General features: G+C 33.0%; 1 protein-coding gene across 5 annotated transcripts in view; it reads right to left on the minus strand.

Moving 5' to 3' along the window:
- Positions 1 to 22,169, minus strand: part of IFT88 (intraflagellar transport 88) — a 96,929-nt gene that overhangs the window by 9,824 nt on the left and 64,936 nt on the right. For 2 of the 5 annotated variants that reach the window (XM_074303683.1, XM_074303684.1), the window contains 2 exons: positions 17,032 to 17,098; positions 3,042 to 3,107 (listed from right to left, as the gene is read on the minus strand). In XM_074303683.1, the coding sequence (XP_074159784.1) occupies positions 3,042 to 3,107; positions 17,032 to 17,098 (133 nt within the window). Of the gene's footprint in view, positions 1 to 2,692; positions 2,806 to 3,041; positions 3,108 to 17,031; positions 17,099 to 22,169 lie in introns of those variants that run through there. The other 3 variants (XM_074303686.1, XM_074303685.1, XM_074303687.1) reach the window with 2 other exon arrangements.

Genomic DNA, 22,169 nt, shown 5'->3' on the forward strand with positions numbered 1-22,169 from the left:
CCCTAGATCTCTTCAAGAGGACCAAATTCTACCTGAAGTCTTTCTGGCACCCTCTCTATCTCAAGTTATTAATCTTCTGCTGAAATTACTTTGTATTATTTTGTTTATATTTACCTGTGTACATGATTTATCCCTCAGAAGAATTTAAGCAACTTGAGGGTTTTGGGGTTTGTCCTCAGATTTCAATGACCTAGTATATTGCTTTGCACATAGTAGGTGCTTAATTAATGCTAAGTGAATTTCATTTTATCAAAGAATCTTGCATGACCTTCACATGTTCATGAAAGAATCATCTGTGCAAGAGAACCTTTTGCTCTACCAAAATATTTTTTGGGGGAGGGGGAATGGAGAATAATTTGTGAAAGCCTACCAGTTTCTATCTCACATTTTCATTGGTGATACCTTCCATATATATGTAATTCATTTTTATGAATATTATATAAGGATGTGGAAGTAGTGATTTTTTTCCTCACATTTTTGTTTCTTCTCCTCCCTGAAATACCTTGTAAAAACGATCCCTCAGTGGATTTGTAATTTGTTAAAAACCAGCATTATTACTTTATTGAAATACTTCCTAAGGACCTACATTTAATTATGTACAAATGTAACCCTATTTACAGAATAATAAGCTGTTTAAGTGGTGTAAAAGTAAGATCTATGGTCTTTTGAATCAATTTGATTGAGTATTATATGAACGTACAGAATATTCTACTTGGGATAGGGGTTTATAATCTAAGCATGTTACTGATAACTCCAGAATATTTTATCACTTGTTTCCAATGCTTATTAAAGGTATAATTTCAGTGGCTTACCAAGCCTCTATCCAAGTAGGCTATAATTATTTGGGGGGTCCTAAATGGAGTGCTAAGATTAAATCAGGAATATATCATCCAACTCTAGTCAGGGGCTGACTTTAAGCAGAGGGATCAACTTCAAAGGAGAAAAGTCTATTACTCTGATGGAAAAATAAAGACTCTATTCACGGAAGATAGTCTATGTTGCCCAACCAGAGATAAAGAAGTTGCAAAGATAGGAGGATAGCCCTTAGAACAGAAGAACCTAGAACCAGCATATTATTCCAAAAGCCATGTACTCAGTTTTAACAGTTGTAACTACTGACTAGACAAGAGGAGGAACTCCTGGGACTTTATTAGTGAATATGAAGAGTGTTAATAGGAGCCTAGACACCAGTGATTGACATATAGGGATCACCAACCCACAAGAACGATGAAAGGTGATGGAATATTATTGAGAGCATGTAATATATTAGAATATAGTACAGAAGTATGTCCCAGCAAAAATGCAGTTTTCTTTTGGAAACTGTGATAGAGGGGCCAATGTGGGCTAAAGGAGTGTCTTTTGATATATCTACTTTTTAAAAAGCCTGTGTAAGGAAAGTGAGGAAATTCTCTCCACTGATTTGCACCATATGGGAATTGACTAAGTGACTTGACCAGGGTCACACTCTGTCCATTCATTATTAATATAAATTTATTTTTGTTACATTTAGTATATTGAGCAAATGAGAATGTATAAAGCTGTCCAACAGGGATGATTGATCCAGGTTTGTGGGTTCAATCTGAAAGAAAAACAGCTCCTTTACTAGTATTGCTGATAAACTGAGAATGACATTTTCAGTGGGAAAGTCACTCTATTATTATGGACCTTAATAAAAGAAGGGGTCTGTGATTTTCTAATTAGGGGTCACCAAAGACTCAACAACATAAGTATGGATTGAGTATCTGCTATGCACAAGATACTATGCTAGGTGGTTTTGGGTAAATTAAAAAGATGAAAACATGTTCTTGAACTCACAATTTAGTAAGGAGAATAAGACAAGTACAAAAATTGTGATGATACAAAACAAAAAAAAATTAAATGCCAAAAACAGATACAAAGTCTCTTTTTTCTTTATTTCTCACTGGTATTTAGAGTTGTCTAGTCTCCCATTACATTGTAAGTTCGTTGGTAACAGTTAAGTCTTTGTCACTTCCCACTTGAGAACTTGACAAATGCTTTCTGACTGTTTTCCCTCATCAAGGTTCAGCAAAAGTTAGGAAGTGACTTGCAACTCAAAATGCTTACTCACTCTTGGAATATATTTTGATTAGCAAAGTATAAACATAAAATTAAAAGTCTGAATTTTTAGAAAATATTACACATATGTAATATTATGTAACGTGTACACTTTGTGGAAAAGGTACAAGTCAGCTATAAAGTTACTTTCTACTCATTGATCATATTTTTCTATTACCTTTCTTCATAACATTAAGAGAGATATTCCTTGAGGAAATATATTGGCCCAAGGAACATAATACAAATAACACCTAAGAATGTAACAAACCTTTTAAAATCACAAATGATATTTATGGGAAATATAATTTTTAAAATTAAGCTTACTAATTCCAATGCTCAAAATGTCATAAAATGCAAGTACTGTGCTAAAATAGAAAACCACAAACCGCATTCCTTTGGGGATAAACACAAATATATGGAAGATCTGGCCCTTAAAATTCAGTTAATTCAGGGGGCAGAAAAAGATATTTTCCCAACTTTTATGTTTTCCAGGACATTACCGTTACTAATAGTGACTATAAGACATCTGATTTGTATAGTACCTACTGTATGTTTTACTTTAGTCTGACCACCTGATCAGCAGCACTCAGGGTTCTGGGGTTCCTTCCTCTTACAATCGAAGCTAACTTTCCAGGAAGTGCCAGCAGTGAGGTAGTTTTGACTGACTTTTTTTTCACTGAATTGACTAGATGTTTTGGTAGCGAGGAGACATAGCCTTAAAGAGAGAGTCTGCATATAAAATAGTAATGCATTTTTACTCCAAATAATTAAAATACATCTATTTCTTATGAAGTTAATCTTGTAAAACAAACTAAAATATCTTGAGTCGAGTAATGGACAGAATCAGTAATAAAAAGAGCATAGGATTGGGAGTCCAGGGATATGGGTTCCAGTCCCAGCTTTGGCACTAATTGGTAATGTGACCATGGGCAAATCACAACCTCTCTGGGTCTTATTTTCCTCACCTGTGAAATGAGGAGATTGGACCTGATGACCTTTAAGGTCCCTTCCAGCTCTAAGATCATATGTTCCTATAATATAAAAAGTCCTGGTTAGGCTCTACTGCTTTTTCAACTATAATAAATAACTTGGACTACACTAATTTAGAATTGGTGATAATGTACTCATAAGCTGGGCTGAAATTTATTTTTGAATTATAGATGAAAAGAAGTTTATTAAACAAATTAATGTGAAACAAAGTTGCCCAGAGACACATTAAAATTATTGCAAATAGTTGTAAAGTACCATCAAGCACTTTAAAAGTATATTTTACATAATAAACTAATTATATTTGAAAATGCTAATTAGAAAGAAACACATATATTAAGGCACTTTGTCTATGTTCATTTGTTAAAATAATTATAGGTTCAGTATATTTTTTGTTAAATTCAAACAATTAATTTCTTTTAAAATATTCTCATTTTGCTGAGACTACTCTTTTAGTTATTGACAAAAATGCCCTATCCCCTATCCAGTTTAAAAAAAAAAAATTCGCTAGGGATTTTCATGTTAAAATGCTAAGTTTTAAGAATTTTTCAGTATTGTAAAAGGGAAGATTAGCATTCAAGTGCAAATTATGATTTCTTGAATGAGACTGTTATAAACTGAGGCTAATTCCTTAGAAGTAACAAGTGCTTTTAAGAAACAAAGATAGAAGAAAGTAAGAGGGGATAGGCAGCTTCTTGTGACAGAGTAAGTTACTGGAGTCTGAGTTCAAAAGATCTGGATTCAAATTCTGACTCTGCTAGTTACTAGTTTTATGACTATGGACCTCAGTTTCCTTATTTGTATGATGAGGAGATTAGACTAAAATCTCTATAAATATCGTTCACCTCTGAATCACATGATCATAAAGAAAGTGATTTATAGATTATTATAGGATATTTTTTAATAGCACTGGTATAAAAAATGGAGAGATAAGAAAGAAATATAAGATTTCTAGGGAATATAATCCTTACTACTATATTTAAATAGTACTTTACAGTTTTCAAAGTGTTTTTATATATAATATTTCATTGACCCTCAAAGTGAAAGTATCATTATCTTCACTTAACAGATGAGGAAACTGAGGTTTAGATGAGGGAACTTAATATACCCAACTGTGGAAGCCCTACATAAAGATCCTCAATATCTAGATTTGTAAGTATGTTATGTTATAATCTCCATCAGATTGGGCAGAGCTGATCATGTTACTGGGATACGTACTCCTCTCTATCTCTTTCTGGCTACCATTCCCCTGTGTATGTAGTTTCTCCCTATAGAAGATAAACTCCTTTAGGGCAGAGATTGACTCACTTTTGTATTTGTATCCTAAGCATTTAATAAGTGCTCATTCATCCATTCAGTTAGAGAGGTGGAATGAAGTGCCTGTCATCGGGGTCACACAATTAATAACTAGAAAAAATAGGCCTCAAACTCAGCTTTTGACCCTAAAGTCCAGTGCTTTTCCTACCATTGTAGGCTATTAGAAGAGAGATGAAGGAGAAGAGGGGAGAAGGAAGGGAGAAAATCAGATGAGATGATAGAAAGGGTAGCTAAAACTAAAACTAAAGAATAAAAATAGGGTTGACTAGTCCAAAGAACTGAAACCCCATGGATTAGGCCCTAGAGAAAGAGTCTGTCAACTTAAGTGGGAAGTGATAAAAGAAAATTTTGAAGGCATTGTATAGTGCTTCAAAACTGTAAATGTGAAATTATATTTGAGATACACCTCAGCCATATACAACTTGAACTCAAAAATTCTCTCACATTATAGTTATTTACTTGAAGCCAAGGCATTTAAAAGGAAACTGCTAGACAGCAAAGATGACAGGAGATGGAAGGAACAGAGGTGAGAGTAGAAAGAGGGTAGAGAAGTTAGGATACAGTCCAATTTTTGATAGGAAAAAATAACTTTTTTATTCTTGGGTGGTGGCAAAAGAAAAAAGGAAATCAGTTTGGGGGTGGTAATATACTGGGTTTCATGAATAGTCCAAATTTATAAGGTTTCATTGTATTTTTAAAAAACTGAATAAGAATAATTCAATTTCAATGTAATACGTGTCCTTTATCTGTAATTTGCAACAACCATTAGAATAAATATGTGAATTCTAAAATAAGTAAAAAAATTTAAACTGGCCTATTATATGAAGTTTACAATTCACATCAAGAATAAATTACTAAGAAAAAAAAGAACAGCTTAGAAGGAGAGAAATGGAAATTGAAATCATACTAAATAAAGTGTTAATGGAAATGAGAAAAAAAACTAATAGTGAGAATGTAAGTTGGCAATTAAATGAAACATTTTTCTTTAAATATGAAATAATGAAAAACATTTCTGTAAAGAAGCTAACAGACAACTGCAAAGATTTTTTCTGAGTTCTAAGTAAGATTTGTTTAGTATTATATATACATATAATACCTGTTTAGATTTTAAAATAATAAATCAATAAAAATTATTTAAAAGATCATTCCATTAAATGATAACACTATTTTGGTTAGCATGTATATTTGGATTTTATTTCTTACTATAAAGAAAAATGTTATAATCAATTCTGAAGCTTCATTACCTTATCATATTAGGTATATTAAAACCAGCAATAAAAGAGCTTTTATTTTGTAGCTTAGAAATTAAAAATTATTATAAAGACATGATGGAACTATTAAATTTTCTGTCTCTTAAATGGTACCATGAGAGGCAGGGTTGCATAGTAGATAAGTTGGCCTATTAGTCAAGACCACCTGGATTCATTCCCTGCCTCTACTGCACATGGATTGCGTGACAATATTTTAAAGTCTCAGGCAATTGTCTAAAAATGTTAAGTTACAGATAAGGTGCCTGTAATAGAATTTCCTCACTGATAGTTCTCTAACAGTTGGTTGAAACAACCAATCTAGACCAAAAAACCAAGGGATACCTCAGCAGCATGAATAAATTAATATGTCTTCTAGTATAACCAGAAAACATAAGCTTGTTCATGTAATAGATGTAAAAGAGGTAGATTAGGAAGTGATCAAATTGAAGAATTCCCCAATTAAAGTGATGGAACACAGGGAATTTATCTAAAACCTAACATTTTAAGTGCAATCAGATAATTAATCAAACAATAAATATTTATTATTATTTAATTTAAATATATATGCTCAAAATTGTAGTCAGATAGACTCCTAATTTCAGGTAACTCCATAAGTCTCACCCACCATATACTTCTGAAAATCAACTATTGCTTCCCAATGTAATGAATCCTTGTACTTTGGCTACACTTGCAGGCTCCTTTTACTTTGCTGCTATTCTAATACAAAGTTACAAAAAAAGCATTGGTTTCTCAGAATCTCAAGATAACCAATTTATTTTTAGAGATTAGTTTAGGTTTTGAGAATGTGGTATAAAAGTTGTCAAATCCAATGTGTTGCTATTACATTAACATGATTAATATGTACAAATATTTATAAGTTTTATACATGGTTTATATAATTTATTGAACTCCACTCAACCATATAGATAATAGTAATACAGACAAGTTCAAGCATATGATTTAGAATTAACAGAAATAAATTTATATGTAAAATATTTAATCATCATATAGTGATAAACCTTAATGTGCTCTATAAGTATCATTGTTATTTAACAATAAAAATTTATAATAAGAATTAACTTGAGCCTCCAGAGGGTAGGCAGGGGGTGGAATCTAGTTCATTCATCCTGTGCTTAGGTAATGAAGAATGGAGCTAGAGGAGATCGTAAGAGTTGGGCAAGACCGTTAGTCCAGATGTCCTAGTTCAGGGAAGGAAGTATCTCTTAATCATTTTCCTTCAAGTTAGTTTTTCTCATTAAATAAGAAGTAAATGAAACAATACTGTGACTTGAGTTCAGTATGTGGTCTGGCAGAAGGGCAGTTCAGACTATAAAAAGCCTGGAAGAACAAGACCATGAAGTTGGCTAAAAGTTAGAACATGGAAGGAAGGCCAGAGAATGACTATTTAAAGAACTGATATTCAAAGACTTAAGTCATAAACTGGAAGATTAATAGCTTTTATTGTTTTTAGTGGTAGGGAAAAGACAAAATGTTATCAAAAAATCCAAACTGGAGAAATAGCATAGCTCTGACTGACGTTGGAGGGCTTGAGATCAAATCCTAACTCTGAAGCTTACTAACTGTGTGATGTGAAGCAAATTCTTTAACTGCATGGACTAGAGTTTACTCCTCTTTAAAATGAAGGGTTGGACTAAAACCCCACTAAGATCTTATCCTAATCTAGATCCTACCATGATCCTGTGAATGTGGTTATCTCCCAGAGCAAAGGTAGAGAGCCGATGAATGATTGTCAGCAGTGAGTTCAAATACAGTGAGAACAGGTTTGGAGGTGGGGAGGGAGGGTAGGAAGTCCAGTTCCTAAGGCAGTACTAGATAGCTACACAATCAGGAACAAATCAGAAATCCAACTCTTGAGAAGATATTTAGCCACAAGACCAAAAATAAGGCTGAACTCCTAACCCAAGGCTTTTATTCCTTTCTTTTTGAAAACAGGATAGATCCTAAAATATCAGCACAAGGCTGAACTTAAATGTAGCCTTTCTCTCTTGTCCTATCTCCATACTCCAATTGCTTGTAAAAAATTTTTAACAAAGGGAATCTAGAGAAGAAATTTCATGGGATATATATCAAAACATCAATTTTCTGTGAATGTGAATGAGATGAGCTCATCCATAAAACAAGGAGACAACAGAATGGATCAAAATCTAGAAAACAACAATTTGTTGTTTGCCAGAGACATATTTGAAAAGACATACATAGAGTTAAAATCAAAGGGAAGAGAATCTATAATGCTTCAACTGTGGTAAAAAAAAAAAAATGGCAATGGTAGGAATCATGATGTCAGACTAAGCATAAGTAAAAATAGATCTAATTTTTAAAAGAGAACAGGGAAATTAAGTTTTGCTAAAAGGAATCATATTCAAAGCAGTGATATAAAAAAATCTTACTTCAAGTTTTTCTGATAAAGACTTCATTTCTCAAATATATATATTGAATATAAAATTGAGTCAAATTTGTAAAAATCCATTCCCCAATTGATAAATGATCAAAGGATATAAGCAATTTTCAGAAAAAGAAAGTAAAGCTATTTATGAATATATGATAAAATGTTCTAAATCACTTCTGATTAGAGAAAGGCAAATTAAAACAATTGCAAGATAACACCTCATACCTATCAAAAATGGCAAATGCTGGAGAGGATGAGTAAAAATAGGTTAAGTAATGAACTTCTGGTGGAACTAGTCCAACCATTCTGGAAAACAATTTAGAATTGTGTCCAAAGGGCTAGAAAACTGTGCATATCTTCTGACCCAGCAATGCCACTACTAAGTCTGTATCCCAAACAGATCAGAGAAAAAGAGAAAAGATCTTTATGTATAAAAATTCTTATTGTGGCTTTTTTTTGTTGTTGTTGAGTGTGGTAGCAGAGAATTGGAAAGTGAAGGCATTAATGGGAGAATGGCTGGGTAAGTTAAGTTGTGGCATGTGATTGAGAGGAATATTATTGTGCTAACAGAAATGACAAGGGGAATGGTTTCAGAAAAACATGGGAAGACTTATATGAACTGATGCAAAGTGAAGTGAGCTAATGTTGTGATATTGTTAAGATGTAATATTGTCATAATGTAATATTAAGAGTAATATTGTTATGATGATCAACTGTGAAAGACTTTGCCACTCTGATAAATACAATGATCCAAGACATTTCTGAAGGACTCATGATGAAAAATGCTATCCACCTTCAGAGAAAGAACTGTTGAACTCTGAGTATAAATTGAAGTAGATAATTTTCTTACTTTTTCATTCTTCCTTTTTTTGGGATTGCAATTTGGTTACTATAGAAAGATTTTAGATGATTTTACATGTATAAGTGATATAATATTGTTTGCCTCAGGGAGTGGGGAAGGGATAAGAGAATAAAAGGGAGAAAAATTTGGAACTCAGAATTTTTTTTTAAAAGAAACAATAAATTTAAATTTAAATCCATGCATATATAACTTCAATATTCCAAATTCTATTTGAAATCCTGGGATGGCTTAATATTATAAATCTTCTATCAGGGGAATATATCACAAAAATCTCCTTAATGTTATATTGGTTCCTAGGTATCGTAGTTATCTGGTTTCAATATCTTAGGTACAAGTAGCATACCTTAACTGCATTCTTCTAATCTACACTTTTATTTTAATCACTCTTATATCTTCCAAATTGGACTTCAATCTGGGTCTACACTATTCCACTATGACTTCTGGAATTCTATCCTATCCTATTGTAAACAAATTCTCTTATTTCCTCAGATATTTCAACTTTAATACCATTTAATACCATTCACTTGGACTTTGACAAGAAACTATTTTACCTCCTCCAAATAGCATTATGAATAGCCACCAGAATAATCTTTCTCACACACAATCTTAGTAAATACTTTTAATAGTTTTCTAGCACCACCTAAACTCAAACTTTTTTGCAAAGTGTCTTCTTGTACTGCTCCAGATCTGGGAGTTTCTCATTTAATTGGATCTCTGGCTCTATCATCAATCTATTATTATGAACCTTTTCAGAGTCCTCACTGGGTTATAATTATTAAGGAATAAATTAAGCTCAACAGTTTGAATTGGCCCAAGTTTAACCACATTTGTGATTTCTTATACCAGTCATACCTTTTGCCACTTAATCAGGAAGAATGGGTTACATTAGATTTGTCTCCATGGGACCCTAAAGGCTAACTGCATATATAATCATCATGCTCAATATCTTATATAGGAAAGGATGGCAATTTCTTGTAATCTCAATATTCTGTTAAGTTAGTGTCATTACCTTCCTGTAAAAACCTTTCTGTTGCTACCAATACATTTCTACTTACCATGGGTTCAAAAAGTTTCTTGGCATCAGGCTCAACAACTAATCAAGGCAAAGATACTATTCTTCAGTGGCTGAAGATCCTCTTATAGAAGGCCTTTACAGTCTGTGATCTACTAAATACAGTTTTCCCTTTATCAGCTACCAAGTTATATGAGTAGTCAAGTCTAGGCGATTCAATCCATCAATTCAAATATGGCTTCATTTAAGAATAGCGAAATGAAACTTAAGCTGGGCAATTTATTTCTTTGCTTTCATTATTTCAGGATTATCTGAGTCCAAGGAAGTATTTATGAAATGCATGCTACCAAAAGAATAATAAATTTCTGTGTTACTGTTTTCATTGCAAAAATCTTCATTCATTTCCTTTTAAAACTTATTATGATAGTCTGAATAGGATGGTAACAGATTTCATTTTAAAAAGTTTCTTTCTCAAAAAAGGAAATAAAATTTAGTAATCAAACTTTGGATGGGAAAACTTTCAAAACAGACTAATAGTGATTTGTTAAATGGAGGGAAAAACCCAAGAAAATATAAATATTGAGGTTCTGGAAGGTAGTACCTCAAATTTTAAACAAATTATGAAATCATGATATCAAGATAGATAAATTAAATCTGACTACAGAGTTGTTCCATTTCTAGTATTTGACTTTATCATTTCATATCAATGAAAAGATTCCTAATACAGAAGACTATGTTAAAAAGTGTTAAAATTCTGCATGTTGCTGTCATTTTACTGGTCCCATTATATTTTATTTTTTTATTTTTGTCACATCTAAGAGACATCTTCAAATGTCTGCGTGGGGATATTGATTTCAGATGAAAGCCTATCTGAGTAAGGTTCTAAAATTTTAAAAAATAATAGGAAAGGTCCCTAGGAACCTAAACTGAAAACAAGTAGCCAGGAGCCAAGGCTGGAATTTCTAGGGGGTCCTGAATACCTAAAAGGGCAATGGAATTGGCCAGTTTTAATAAGTTCTCTACTACCTCATAAGTTTTTGTATGGTAGTTAATGAACTCTTCTTCTGCATGCTCAAAATTTCAGAGAACTTCTGGTTCTTTACCTCAAGGGAAATTACATCATCTATTCCCAATTTGCTATTAAATGAGGGCAACATCCAGCTGTGTTTGGTGGTCCTCATCCAGCTTCTTTGATATGGGACACAGTATTTTGTTTGTTAGGTCCGTGGCTCTCAGGAATACTCCTGGTACTGATGGAAAGAAATCCACTGGGACAAGTTTCAGAGTATACTTCTAAATCTAATGTTGAATGGCCAAGGCAAGAAAATGAATCAAGATTTGGAGATCTACTTAAGAGAGAAACTCCTGTGACATAGAAGCCATGGCAATCAAATTTTATAGTTCCGGAGAATAAGTAGAGCCCATTAGGTAAGGCTTGGGAATGCTATGAAGTACTGTGATTGTTGCATTTGAGGGAGGGGTTTCAACTGTAGCAATGTAGACTGGGATTAATGCAAGTGATATGGTGGAGGTAGACTCAATAAGCTTCAGTGATTGAGGGATATGAGATATAAATAGGAAGGAGGAGTCAAAGGGGAATCTAAGATTTTAAGTTTGATGTATTGGCAAAAAATTCAAATGGAAATCTTTTCTTTAGAATGTAAGTCGATTTCACTGTTTGATAATGGCTAGTGAAGAATCCTAGTCTCGGCTTCCAAGTTATTTTGGGGTTCACTATGCTATCCTAATGCTATCAGGGGGACAGGCTTGAACTGAGATGAAAAGGATCTCATCACCCATGAAGGCAGAACTTCAGGGCTGGATCAAGTTCAGATGTCAGAAGTTGGAATAAAGATAAAAAGAAAAATCTCTTTTTTGAGAAAAAGGTATATATGTGGTATCAGTTTAAAGGCAAGTCTCACATTGGCAGCTCAGTTTCTCTAGAGAAAATGATCCAAAATCCAGTTACCTATCCATGCAGGAGTAGGATAGGCAATAGAAGGTCTAAGTCAATTGGTCAGTTAAGTAATAGGTAATATTAAGTGATATGTCAGTTACTGTGCTTTAAAAAAAAAAAAAAAAAAAAAAGAGGCTAAAGCTAAAGTTCCTGCCCTCAAGAAGTTTACAATATAATGAATAATATTATAAGCAAATAAGACAACAAGCAAACAAACAGGTACAAATAAGCTATGTACAGAATAATAGGAAGACAGAGAGCAGAATTAAGAGGAATTGGGAAAGGCTTCCTATAGAAGGTAAGATTTTAGTTGGGATTTTTTACCTAGGGAAGCCAGCAGATTTAGTGGTAAAGATAGTGTATTTCATTTTTGACACACTAAGTTTAAGATGTCTACTGGATATCTAGTTTGGGATGTCAAAAAAGTAACTGGAGATATATCACTGAGAGTTATCAGAGTGGTTAAGGAGGAATAGGTAATTTAAGAATCACTAGTATAGAAATGATAAATGAGGATTCAGCAAGTAAGAATGATAAGTAGTCTGATAGGAGAACCAGCTAATAATGGGGTCCTGAAAACTTAGAAGAAATTACCAAATGGGATATGCTGTGTCAAAAGCTACAAAGAGATTAAGGAGAAAAAGATTGAAAGGAGTCCACTGAATTTGTCAATTAAAAGATCCACTTGTAAATTTGAAGAAAATAGTTTTCTTTAGGTCAAAAGGAGAAAACTTAAGGCATATATTATATATGTTCAAGGAGGTTAGCTACAAAGGTAAAAAAGCATTGAGGATAATAGTTCTAGAGATAGAAAGATCAAGTGAAGATTTTTTGAGGATAGGAGAGACACGGGTCTATCTGTAGGTAGCAGGGAAGAATTCAGTACATAGAGATGAAAATAAGTGATACAGTGGGTATGACAGGTGGCAATATACTGGAGAAGATGCAATGGCATGGAATCATTTAAGCAGGTAGAAGGATTAGCTATAATGAGGGATTTAGGTTAACTCATCATGAGAGACAGTCTTTGTAGAGAGTGGGATAGTAAATTTTAAGGGAGATATTATTATACCTAGCAGTAGGGTCCAGTTTAGGTTATAAGATAAATTTAACCGAAACAAAACAGTTGTATGAGTTTACCTTTGTTAAGCAGCAAGTTTATAGGATCCTAGGTGATGGGATGATGGGAGGGAGATCCAAGGCTAAGACTTAGATCCGTGAAATGATAAGAGAGCAAGGGACTAGAGAGAAGAGATGGTTGAATGGTTCAACAAAATGTAAAAGTAGGAAAGAGATAAGAAAATATCTAGTATAAGGGAATTGGCTAGGGAGAGAACTGAGGGATCGAGGTTATGGTGTAGGCAAAGAGTAGAATTTGGTGAGGGAAGGAAGGAGGAGAGATGGAAAGCCAATAAATAATGTTTGCATAAGGATATTTGAGAATTCCTGAAGATAGAGGAAATAATAATATATTTGTGAGTGATTGCAAGATCACCAAGGATATGACCACCTTCATGTAAGACAGAAGTGGGATGGAAGAATGGTCATGAAAAGCGAGTAAACCGAGGAACTGAATGTTAAGATGTTTGAGGAAAAGTCATTACACATGTTGAAGTCCCCTTGTATGAAGGCAGGAATGGGGAAGAGAAGAATTGTGAGCCATGTACTAAACTCATTTAGGAAGGATGAGGAGTGACCTGGAGGTCTGTAGATAACAGCAAACAGGGTTTTTATTGAGTAGTAGAGATGAATAGCATGAACCTTAGAGATGAAGCTGTAACTAATTGATATATCTCTGGAGCTAGAGAAAGAATTTGGAAGTGACAATGGGGAGCAAAGCATAGTCTAACTTCCACTCTGAGGGAAAATATGTAAAAGTACAGCCAGTATTGGAAAGAATGGTCAGGAAGGCTGTGACATCTGGAAGGAGTAAAGTTTCAGAAATAACTAGAAGTTGAAAGGAATGAGAGAAGAAAAGCTTTATGATGGTTAAGGTTGATGGGTATGGAACAGGCATTTCAGAGGGCACAGTGGAAGGATTGGGTAGAGTTAGAATGAAAATTTGAGGTGGGAGGGTTGAGGGTGATGGATGAGGTTTGGATAATAACCCAAAGGAATTCAGAATCACTGGGATGTTCAGGGTATGATCGGAAGAGACTTGAGACAAGCAGACTCGGCAGCAGGCTGACTGCAGTGGTTCAAATATGAGGTGGCAATATCTGAGAAGGGAGTGTTTCAAGATGAATTTGACAGGGTTGGCAAAAGATTGCATGTGGCAATGGGAGCTGAAGATTACATCTACATTGTGAGTTTGGGAAACTAGAAGGATTATGACCTTGACAGTAACAAAGTATGGAGCAAGGCGATAAGGTGAGGAAGCTTTAGGGGAAAAGCTAATGAGTTCTGTCTTAGACATTTTGAGTTTAAGATGTCTACTGGGCATAGTTTGAGAGGTCTGAAAGATAGTTAGAAATGTAAGATTAAAGGACAGCAGAAGTTTAAGGCAGGATAGGTGGATATGAGAATTATCAGCATATAGGTGATAAATTTAATCCATAGGAACTGATGAGATCACAAAGTGAAATTTTCTTGAGGGAGAAGAAAGCCCAAGACAGAGCCTAGGTTTTGGGTATATCTATGGTTAGAGAATGTGATATGGATGAGGATTCAGCAAAGGAGACTGAAAAAGAGCAATCTGATAAGTAAAAGGAGAAGCAGGAGAGAGTGTCCCAAAAACCTAGAAAGAAGAGATTATCAAGAAGAGGGTGATCAACAATGTCAAAGGCTACAGAGAGATCAAGAACGATGGTGTGCAAAAATGTTTGTAGTAGTCCTTTTTGTAGCGGCAGAGAAATGGAAACTGAGTGAATGTTCAACTGTTGGGGAAATGGCTGAATGAATTATGGTATATGAAGATAATGGAATATTATTGTTCTACAAGAAATGAGCAGCAGGCTGATTTCAGAAATACTTGGAAAGACTTACATGAACTAATGCTGAGTGAAGTGAGCAGAATCAAGAAAACATTGAACACAGTAACAAGATTATGTGATGATCAATTCTAATAGACTTGTCTCTTTTCAGCAATGAGGTGGTTCAAGTCAATTCATAGACTTGGGATGGAAGTGCCATCCATATCCAGAGAGAGAACACTAAGGAGACTGAATGTAGATCAAAACATAATTATTTTCTCCTTTTTTTTTGTTGTTTGTTGGTTTTTTTTTCTTGGTTTTTTTTTTTTTTTCATTTTTGATCTGATTTTTCTTGAACTGTATGATGAATTATGGAAATATGTTTAGAAGAATTGTGCATGTTTAATTATTTTAGATTGCTTGCTGTTTGGGGAAGGAGGAAAGGAGGAGAAAGGAAGAAAAATTTGGAACACAAAAGTTTTGCAAAGGGGAATGTAGAAAGCTATCTTTGCATATATTTGGTGGGGGAAAAAGTGGCAAGTGGTCTGACAGGTGAGTGGTGGCAGAGAAATATAGTACCAAGTAAATAGGGCTGAACCATGGAAGACTCGGGTTTGAAGAAAGGAAATTCAGTGCTAAATGGCATGTTACAGACTTAAATCATGAGAGAACACAGGAACACAGTAGTTTGAATGTGGATTACCAAGGTCAGGATGCAAAGCTGCCTCAATGGTTCTTTTCTTAGAACTCTTCAATGGTTCCTTTGCTGCCTGAATAAAGTTCAAATGCTTCTCTACAGAATGATGCCTCTTCAGTGTGGTCTAACCTCCTATTACTCCTCTTCACATATAATATTTTCTGGCTAAACTCGACTTGGGGCCCAAACCCATATATACCTGGAACTTTCACATCTAACCCTTTATCACATTATGCCTCTCATCTCCACTTGCTGTTGAGTTTTTATACATTATATAAAGCTCAACTCAAAAGCCATCTCCTTCATCTCACCAGTATTGTGTACTATTATACTATTGTGTGTGTATATATATGTGTATGTGTATGTGTATATGTGAATATATGTAATTAATAATAACATACATATCCTCTAGTGCCTTTGTACAGTGCTCTGAGGAAAACAGTCATTCAATAAATGTTGGTTGGATTGACTAGAGTTTCTTTTCTTTTCTCTACTTAGGAATACTATTAATATCAGATTCTGGATGGGAAGTTAAAACTTTAGGTGAGAATTCAGCACTTGAAAAGGTAAATGGGACACAGAACAGAGAGTTAATCAGATTGACTAAGCATCAATTTTTATTCTTAAATCAATTACCATATTATAAATAGGGACACAAAAATACAATTGGTCTATGTCTATGGCCTGGGTCATGTACATATTACATAAATGCACACATATAGATATATCTTTAAACATCTGGGTATTTATCTCTACATCTATAATTTTATATATGTATATATATGTGTATATATATATATATATAATAATTTAGCATTTGTTATCCAAATTAATTAATTCATTTTCAAAATTTCAATATGACAACATTCCTCTAAAGTTAAGAAATCCTACACTGATAGGGAAATTGAAACAGAGAGAAAAAAGAACTTGTGCAAGGCAAGTAATGAAGCCACAAGTAGGAATAAAGACTCTTGACTTTTAGTATACTACCACATTCCACTACTTCTCATGGTACTTTCTTAAAATCCAGAATTATAAACAAAAACATAGTAAAAACCTCATTTAGTCTCTATTAATTTGGCATCCACAATAATTCAACCTTAATTTGAATTGAAGCTTAGCTTTGCAATACTTACAAAAAAAAGTATTTATCTAAATAAATTGGTAAAATAACATTTTAATAAGAATGTTTTAAGATAAAACTATATTCATGTAAGTACTCATTTATATCTATTACTAGGCTGATTATAATTTTTAAATCTATCCATTCAGTTTCAGAAGACCTAACTTTATCATAGTTTATGTTAAAATACAGTTGAAATGAATAAAACCATATTTCTTTTAAAATATAATTTTTTTGATGAATTTTCAGCTATGCAAGTTGTTCACTCCTCTCACTAATTAGAATGCTATCCCAGGCCCTTGTGCCCCAAATCCAGTTAGCAGAAAAAAAGAAGATATCAGGGATTACTACTTCAAGATCCTATTTCTTCTAGAAACCACATGCTGGAAATTTCACTATTCCACAGCTTTAGAAGAACTGAAAATACTTACCACTGCCCGAACTTCCCTCTCTTTTGCTACGAGCACTGCCACTGATGTCTCTGCCAGACTTTATGCGCTAGAGCAAGAAGAGGGACAAGTTTAACGCAACAAGCCCTAGGTACAGTAACAGTTACCCTGCATATGATTCAGGGCTGAACATGGGCCAAAGGGCTGAATTTTTATCAACAGTACTCTGTATACTATAAGACAGACTGCTTTTTATTACTTTTCTCCTTAAAGTTTAAATTCAGACCTACCATTACTTGAAGATTTATAGAGAAATGAGAGTGAGTTGAAAATTTGTATCTGGTGTTTTTTAAGATAAAGATATTCAAAGTGTCATTTTATTTTACATTCTAAATAATCTTTGTCTAATAAAACTCACAAGCAAATACTTTCTTATTATATATGTTTGTGGACTAAGTGCATGAAAGGAATAAAAAAGAGGTGGAGGAAAGGAAAAGTGACAAGGGAATATTGACTCTAAGAGTCTTACATTTGAAATATCTGGCATAGCATTAGTTTTTGGGGGAGGGGGCGGAGTAAGGCAGGGAGAGGGGAAGTTATTTTAGTTTGTTTTTTAAATCTGACTTCTAAAATAAAAGTACTCTTAAAAGCCTCTAAAACATCTGTCCATTAAAATGTCTACATTCTTGGAACTATTCCCCTCCTTTGCTTCACACCACTAAAACATTATAAACATCTCCCAGCTGTGTTATTTTTAGGTTTATGTAAAAAATTTACTGTTATTTTGTGTTTTGTACAAGTCTTAGAATATGAATATTAACACTGGCTTTGCCTCTAACTGAATATATATATATATATATATACATACATATATATATATATATGTTTTGATTACAAAAGTACAGAATAATTTAATATATAAACATGTACTTATTTGATACTTGTTTATATTGAAAAAAGTGAATTTTAACATGTCAATACATACTTTGGCTTAAACTATCCTTCATTAATAATCTAGTGGTTGTTTAAAGAGACAAAATGGTTGTTCTAATAGATTACATTCTTGAAAATTGCAAAATTCATAATTTTAAAATCTTTCATCCCTAAAATTACCTTTTAATTTTTCAGGACATATCTATATGATGAAGTTGTATGCAAACCTCAGTACTTTTGTACTTAATAGGATGCAACAAAAAGCTTTTCAAACCATAACAATATACTATGATTTTGATTTTGCTTTCATTCTGGTCTGACACTCACATTCTCCAGATTTATGTTCATAATGCAGAAATGATAGTTAATTATTAACTCAATAGCTAAATTTAAAACTTACTTGAAGAATCTGCAATACAATTTAAAATTCTGTGTAAATAATGTTTTGCACCATGTGTAAGGATAACAAATCTGGAATTTAATAGAGAAAGTGAATTCCAGGATTCCAGAATTTTCACTGACAATATGACTTAACTTTTTAAATCACTATTTTAACAAGCAAATAATGTGAAATGTTTCATATATCATGTTATTTCTGTAATTCATACGAAAGTTCTTCCTGTTCAAAATCCAGTAAAAAAGACATTTCCAAATTTACAATTCCTTTAAAACCACACAGATAAGGTCCTAGAGGTTCATGTAAATAGAAATCATCCAGAAGGTGATATATATGTGGATTATTATGTGATGCAGCATTTACAGTACATAAATATCATTAATTTACTCATTTCTATTCCAGAACAGCATTTGTTTCCATCTTAGAGATAAAACTACCAGGAACAGACTCAGCCTGCTGAAGATTAGCACTGCCTGGAAAATGGATCTTATCTCCTGACTCTTGAATAGTCTGCAGCCCAGCTTTTTAAACTGTGGGTCATGACCCCATTTAGGATCATGTAACTAAATGTGGAGGTTGCTAAATCATGATTTTTATTATCAGTAAATGTTTGCTTTGTATACCTCTTTTATAGACCTATGCACTCAGAATCATGTAAAAATTTCTCAGGTGAAAAGAGGTCATGAATGGAAAAAGTTTAAGAAGTCCTGGTCTAGCTAGAGTAGGGGTTCTTAAAGGGTCTGAGAACTTTTTTTATTATTATTTGATAATTATATTTCAATAAGTTGATTTCCTTTATAATCTTATGTGCTTTATTTTATACATTTAAAACATTCTTTTTACGAAAGGGTCCATAGATTTCACCAGAAGGCAAGAGAAGCTTACGATAACCCCACCCCATCTCTGATCTGATCCTGGAGTGGTGATCTTGTCCTGTTCTTGTGGACTCTTGAATGCACATAATGAATATAGCTGGGAATTCATTTTTACTTAATTAAAAATAATTTTATTATTATCTTAACTTTACATAAAATCTACTAAAAATGATACTTTGTTTTTACAATGAAGTATATACACAAACATACAAATAAGAGTAATAATCATATTGGAGATTTAAAAGAGATGATTATAAATCCAGAAAGAAGAAAAAAAAAATTAAGAGATATATCATCAATGAGTCCAATTCTATGAATATATCAATTAAAGGACATATATAGAACACCACAAATTAAGAGCCTGAAGGGAAATATGTTGGCAACCTTATAATAATAATAGCCAACATTTACATCATATTTAAAAGTTTGCAAAATACTTTACATGCTTTACTTCATATACAATATTTTGATTACATGTAATTAATACCAGTACCATCATCTAATTAGCAGAGAGGAAGTCAGAGATATAGGACTCTTAATAAATGTTGTTGATGTTTATGATGCTGTATAATGTGAACTAATATAGATGACCTGCCTTATGTTTTTTGTTGCATTTGTGGCTTGCTGCAAACATTTGCTTCAATATTTCTCATTTTCTATGTATATCAAGTCTAAAGAATGTTTTTGCTTGTTCCTAAAGTTGTGAATTCTTAACTGAAATCAGATTCCTTTTAGTAAGAGCACATGCTTATTCTGTTATGTCACATGGCTACTGGCCATCATGCTGGATATATGTGCATCACATTTTACAATGATTTTTGAAAACCATATGACATTTCTAACTCTAATCAAAAGAATGCATCTCTGGAATTTTTATGCTGCTACGTTTGAATGAAAAATATTTGCATACACCAATATTTTACAGACCTATTTTGAAATGTAGAAAATGGAACTTAAATGACTGCTATTTACAGTCTCAAAATACTAAAAAAAAGGGCCAAGTAAAAAGCATTTTGGGACATCAATTAAATCTTCTATGTGCTATATGAGAAATTTCCATGTTGATTTTGTCTCTAACTAGTTTACTTTCCCAATTTTTTAAAAAATGTTATTTTCTCCCCTTCTCACATTAAGGACTTGATTTAAGCCTTACTTCCTGTTCTTTATTTTTCCATTCTGCTCTTTTCCAAACACATTGTTCAACTTGGACCATTTTTTATAGCCATATTTCATGTGTAATGATGCAGAAAAGTGAAACTATATAAAAATTCTCTTTGCTGTTGGACTTATGCTAGTTTTTACATTCAAGTTCACAATATATTTCATGTTGCAGACTAATGTTCTTTATGTCTGGACTATTAAGGATGAATATTCCAGACTTTTTCATCACTAGCAAAAACTTGGGTCTTCTAAGCAGAAGGAAGAGAAGTATCTTTGGCTTCACTCCCACATTCTTGCTTGCAGCATAGAGTGACTGCTTTCCCTAAGGAGGCAATCGATCTTAAAGTAGGTATTTCAGAATATTCACTCAATCTTGGAAAATACCTCAAGGGAACACAAAATAAGAATTTTTTTCTTTTCTCCCTACATAAGCATAAAATATCAGACCTTCCATAGGTAGAACTATTTAAATCCAGTTTCTGAATCATATTTCATAGGGTAGAATGTATAAGACAAAGAAAAAGGCTTAACTGAATGGGGAATGAAAACCCACCATAGAACAATATTAGAAAAGCATGTAATGTTTTTGTGGAAAGGGTAAATGAAGTTGTAATGGTTTTAAAATCTATTAGCCCATAGGCTCTCAGTTTTTGCCAGACTGTGATATTTTAATAATATATATATATATATATATATATATATATATATATATATATATATATATATATATTTTTATATATTAATAATATATCTCAGATTCAGAAGTTTAAAAAGCATTAACAAAGCTGCAAATAGAATCCTGTCATAACAATTTTTTTAAAATCCATAATTTGAATTTATTTAATTCTCTATAATCCTCTAGAATAAAGGTGTTCCTAGGAGTGAGGAAGAGTCACAGTGAAGTGATAAAGCTAATTTAGGAGATAATATTATGGATACAAAAATATTCTGTTCATGGTAGGTCAGTATTAACTATGTAAAATTTAGTTATTTTTCCTAACTGGTAATACTATAATATGATAAGTAATATTATTATTATCATGAAAGGTGAAAATAAGCTGGTTAAATGAATTGCTGAATTTGGGGGCATAGTTGTAAATAAAATAAGGGTAAAATGCAAAATGGCTTCTTCCTATTTTCCAACCTTCTCATTCTTTACTGCCCTTTCCAGCCATAATGCAGCAGGACCAGTCTACTTTCTATCTCCCCAATGTGACAATTTCTCATCTCTGGGTACTTTGTACTGTTCTGTCCCCCAAGAAAGGAATGTTCTTCCTCTTTTTCACCTTTTGATATTTCTGGTTTCCTTTAAGACTATTTCTGCAGCAAGCCTTCCTCTCATGCTACTCCTCTTTATGTATCTTTATTAGTATATACCTATTTATTTACATATTGTCTCCCTCAAGAGAACATAAACTCCTTAAGGAGCAGATTGTTTTTGCATTTTCTCTGCATCCCCAATATTTAGCATTGTGTTTGGCATATAATAAATGCTTCATAAATATTTGCTGACTTAATGATAATCTTTATCCAAATTGAAATAGCAACCAGGTTTTTTATATAACATTTACAAATGAACTCTGGTAGTCAAGAACAGATTACTCAAGCACTCTATTCTTTCTTTTCTCATTTCTACATCTTGGGCATTTTTTTATTTAATGTCACCTCCAAAGAGTAGGTTGGGGTAATAAATAGGAAGTGGAAGTGGAGTAATTCAATCTCTTGCATAAAAGATCTATGACAATCCTAGTCTTAATTAATCTAAGAATTGTTTGTAATCCACAAAGTAGACAATCTTTCTAGTAAAATCATAG

The sequence above is a fragment of the Sminthopsis crassicaudata genome, chromosome 3, assembly GCF_048593235.1.
Source record: "Sminthopsis crassicaudata isolate SCR6 chromosome 3, ASM4859323v1, whole genome shotgun sequence".
Classification (NCBI taxonomy): Eukaryota; Metazoa; Chordata; class Mammalia; order Dasyuromorphia; family Dasyuridae; genus Sminthopsis; species Sminthopsis crassicaudata.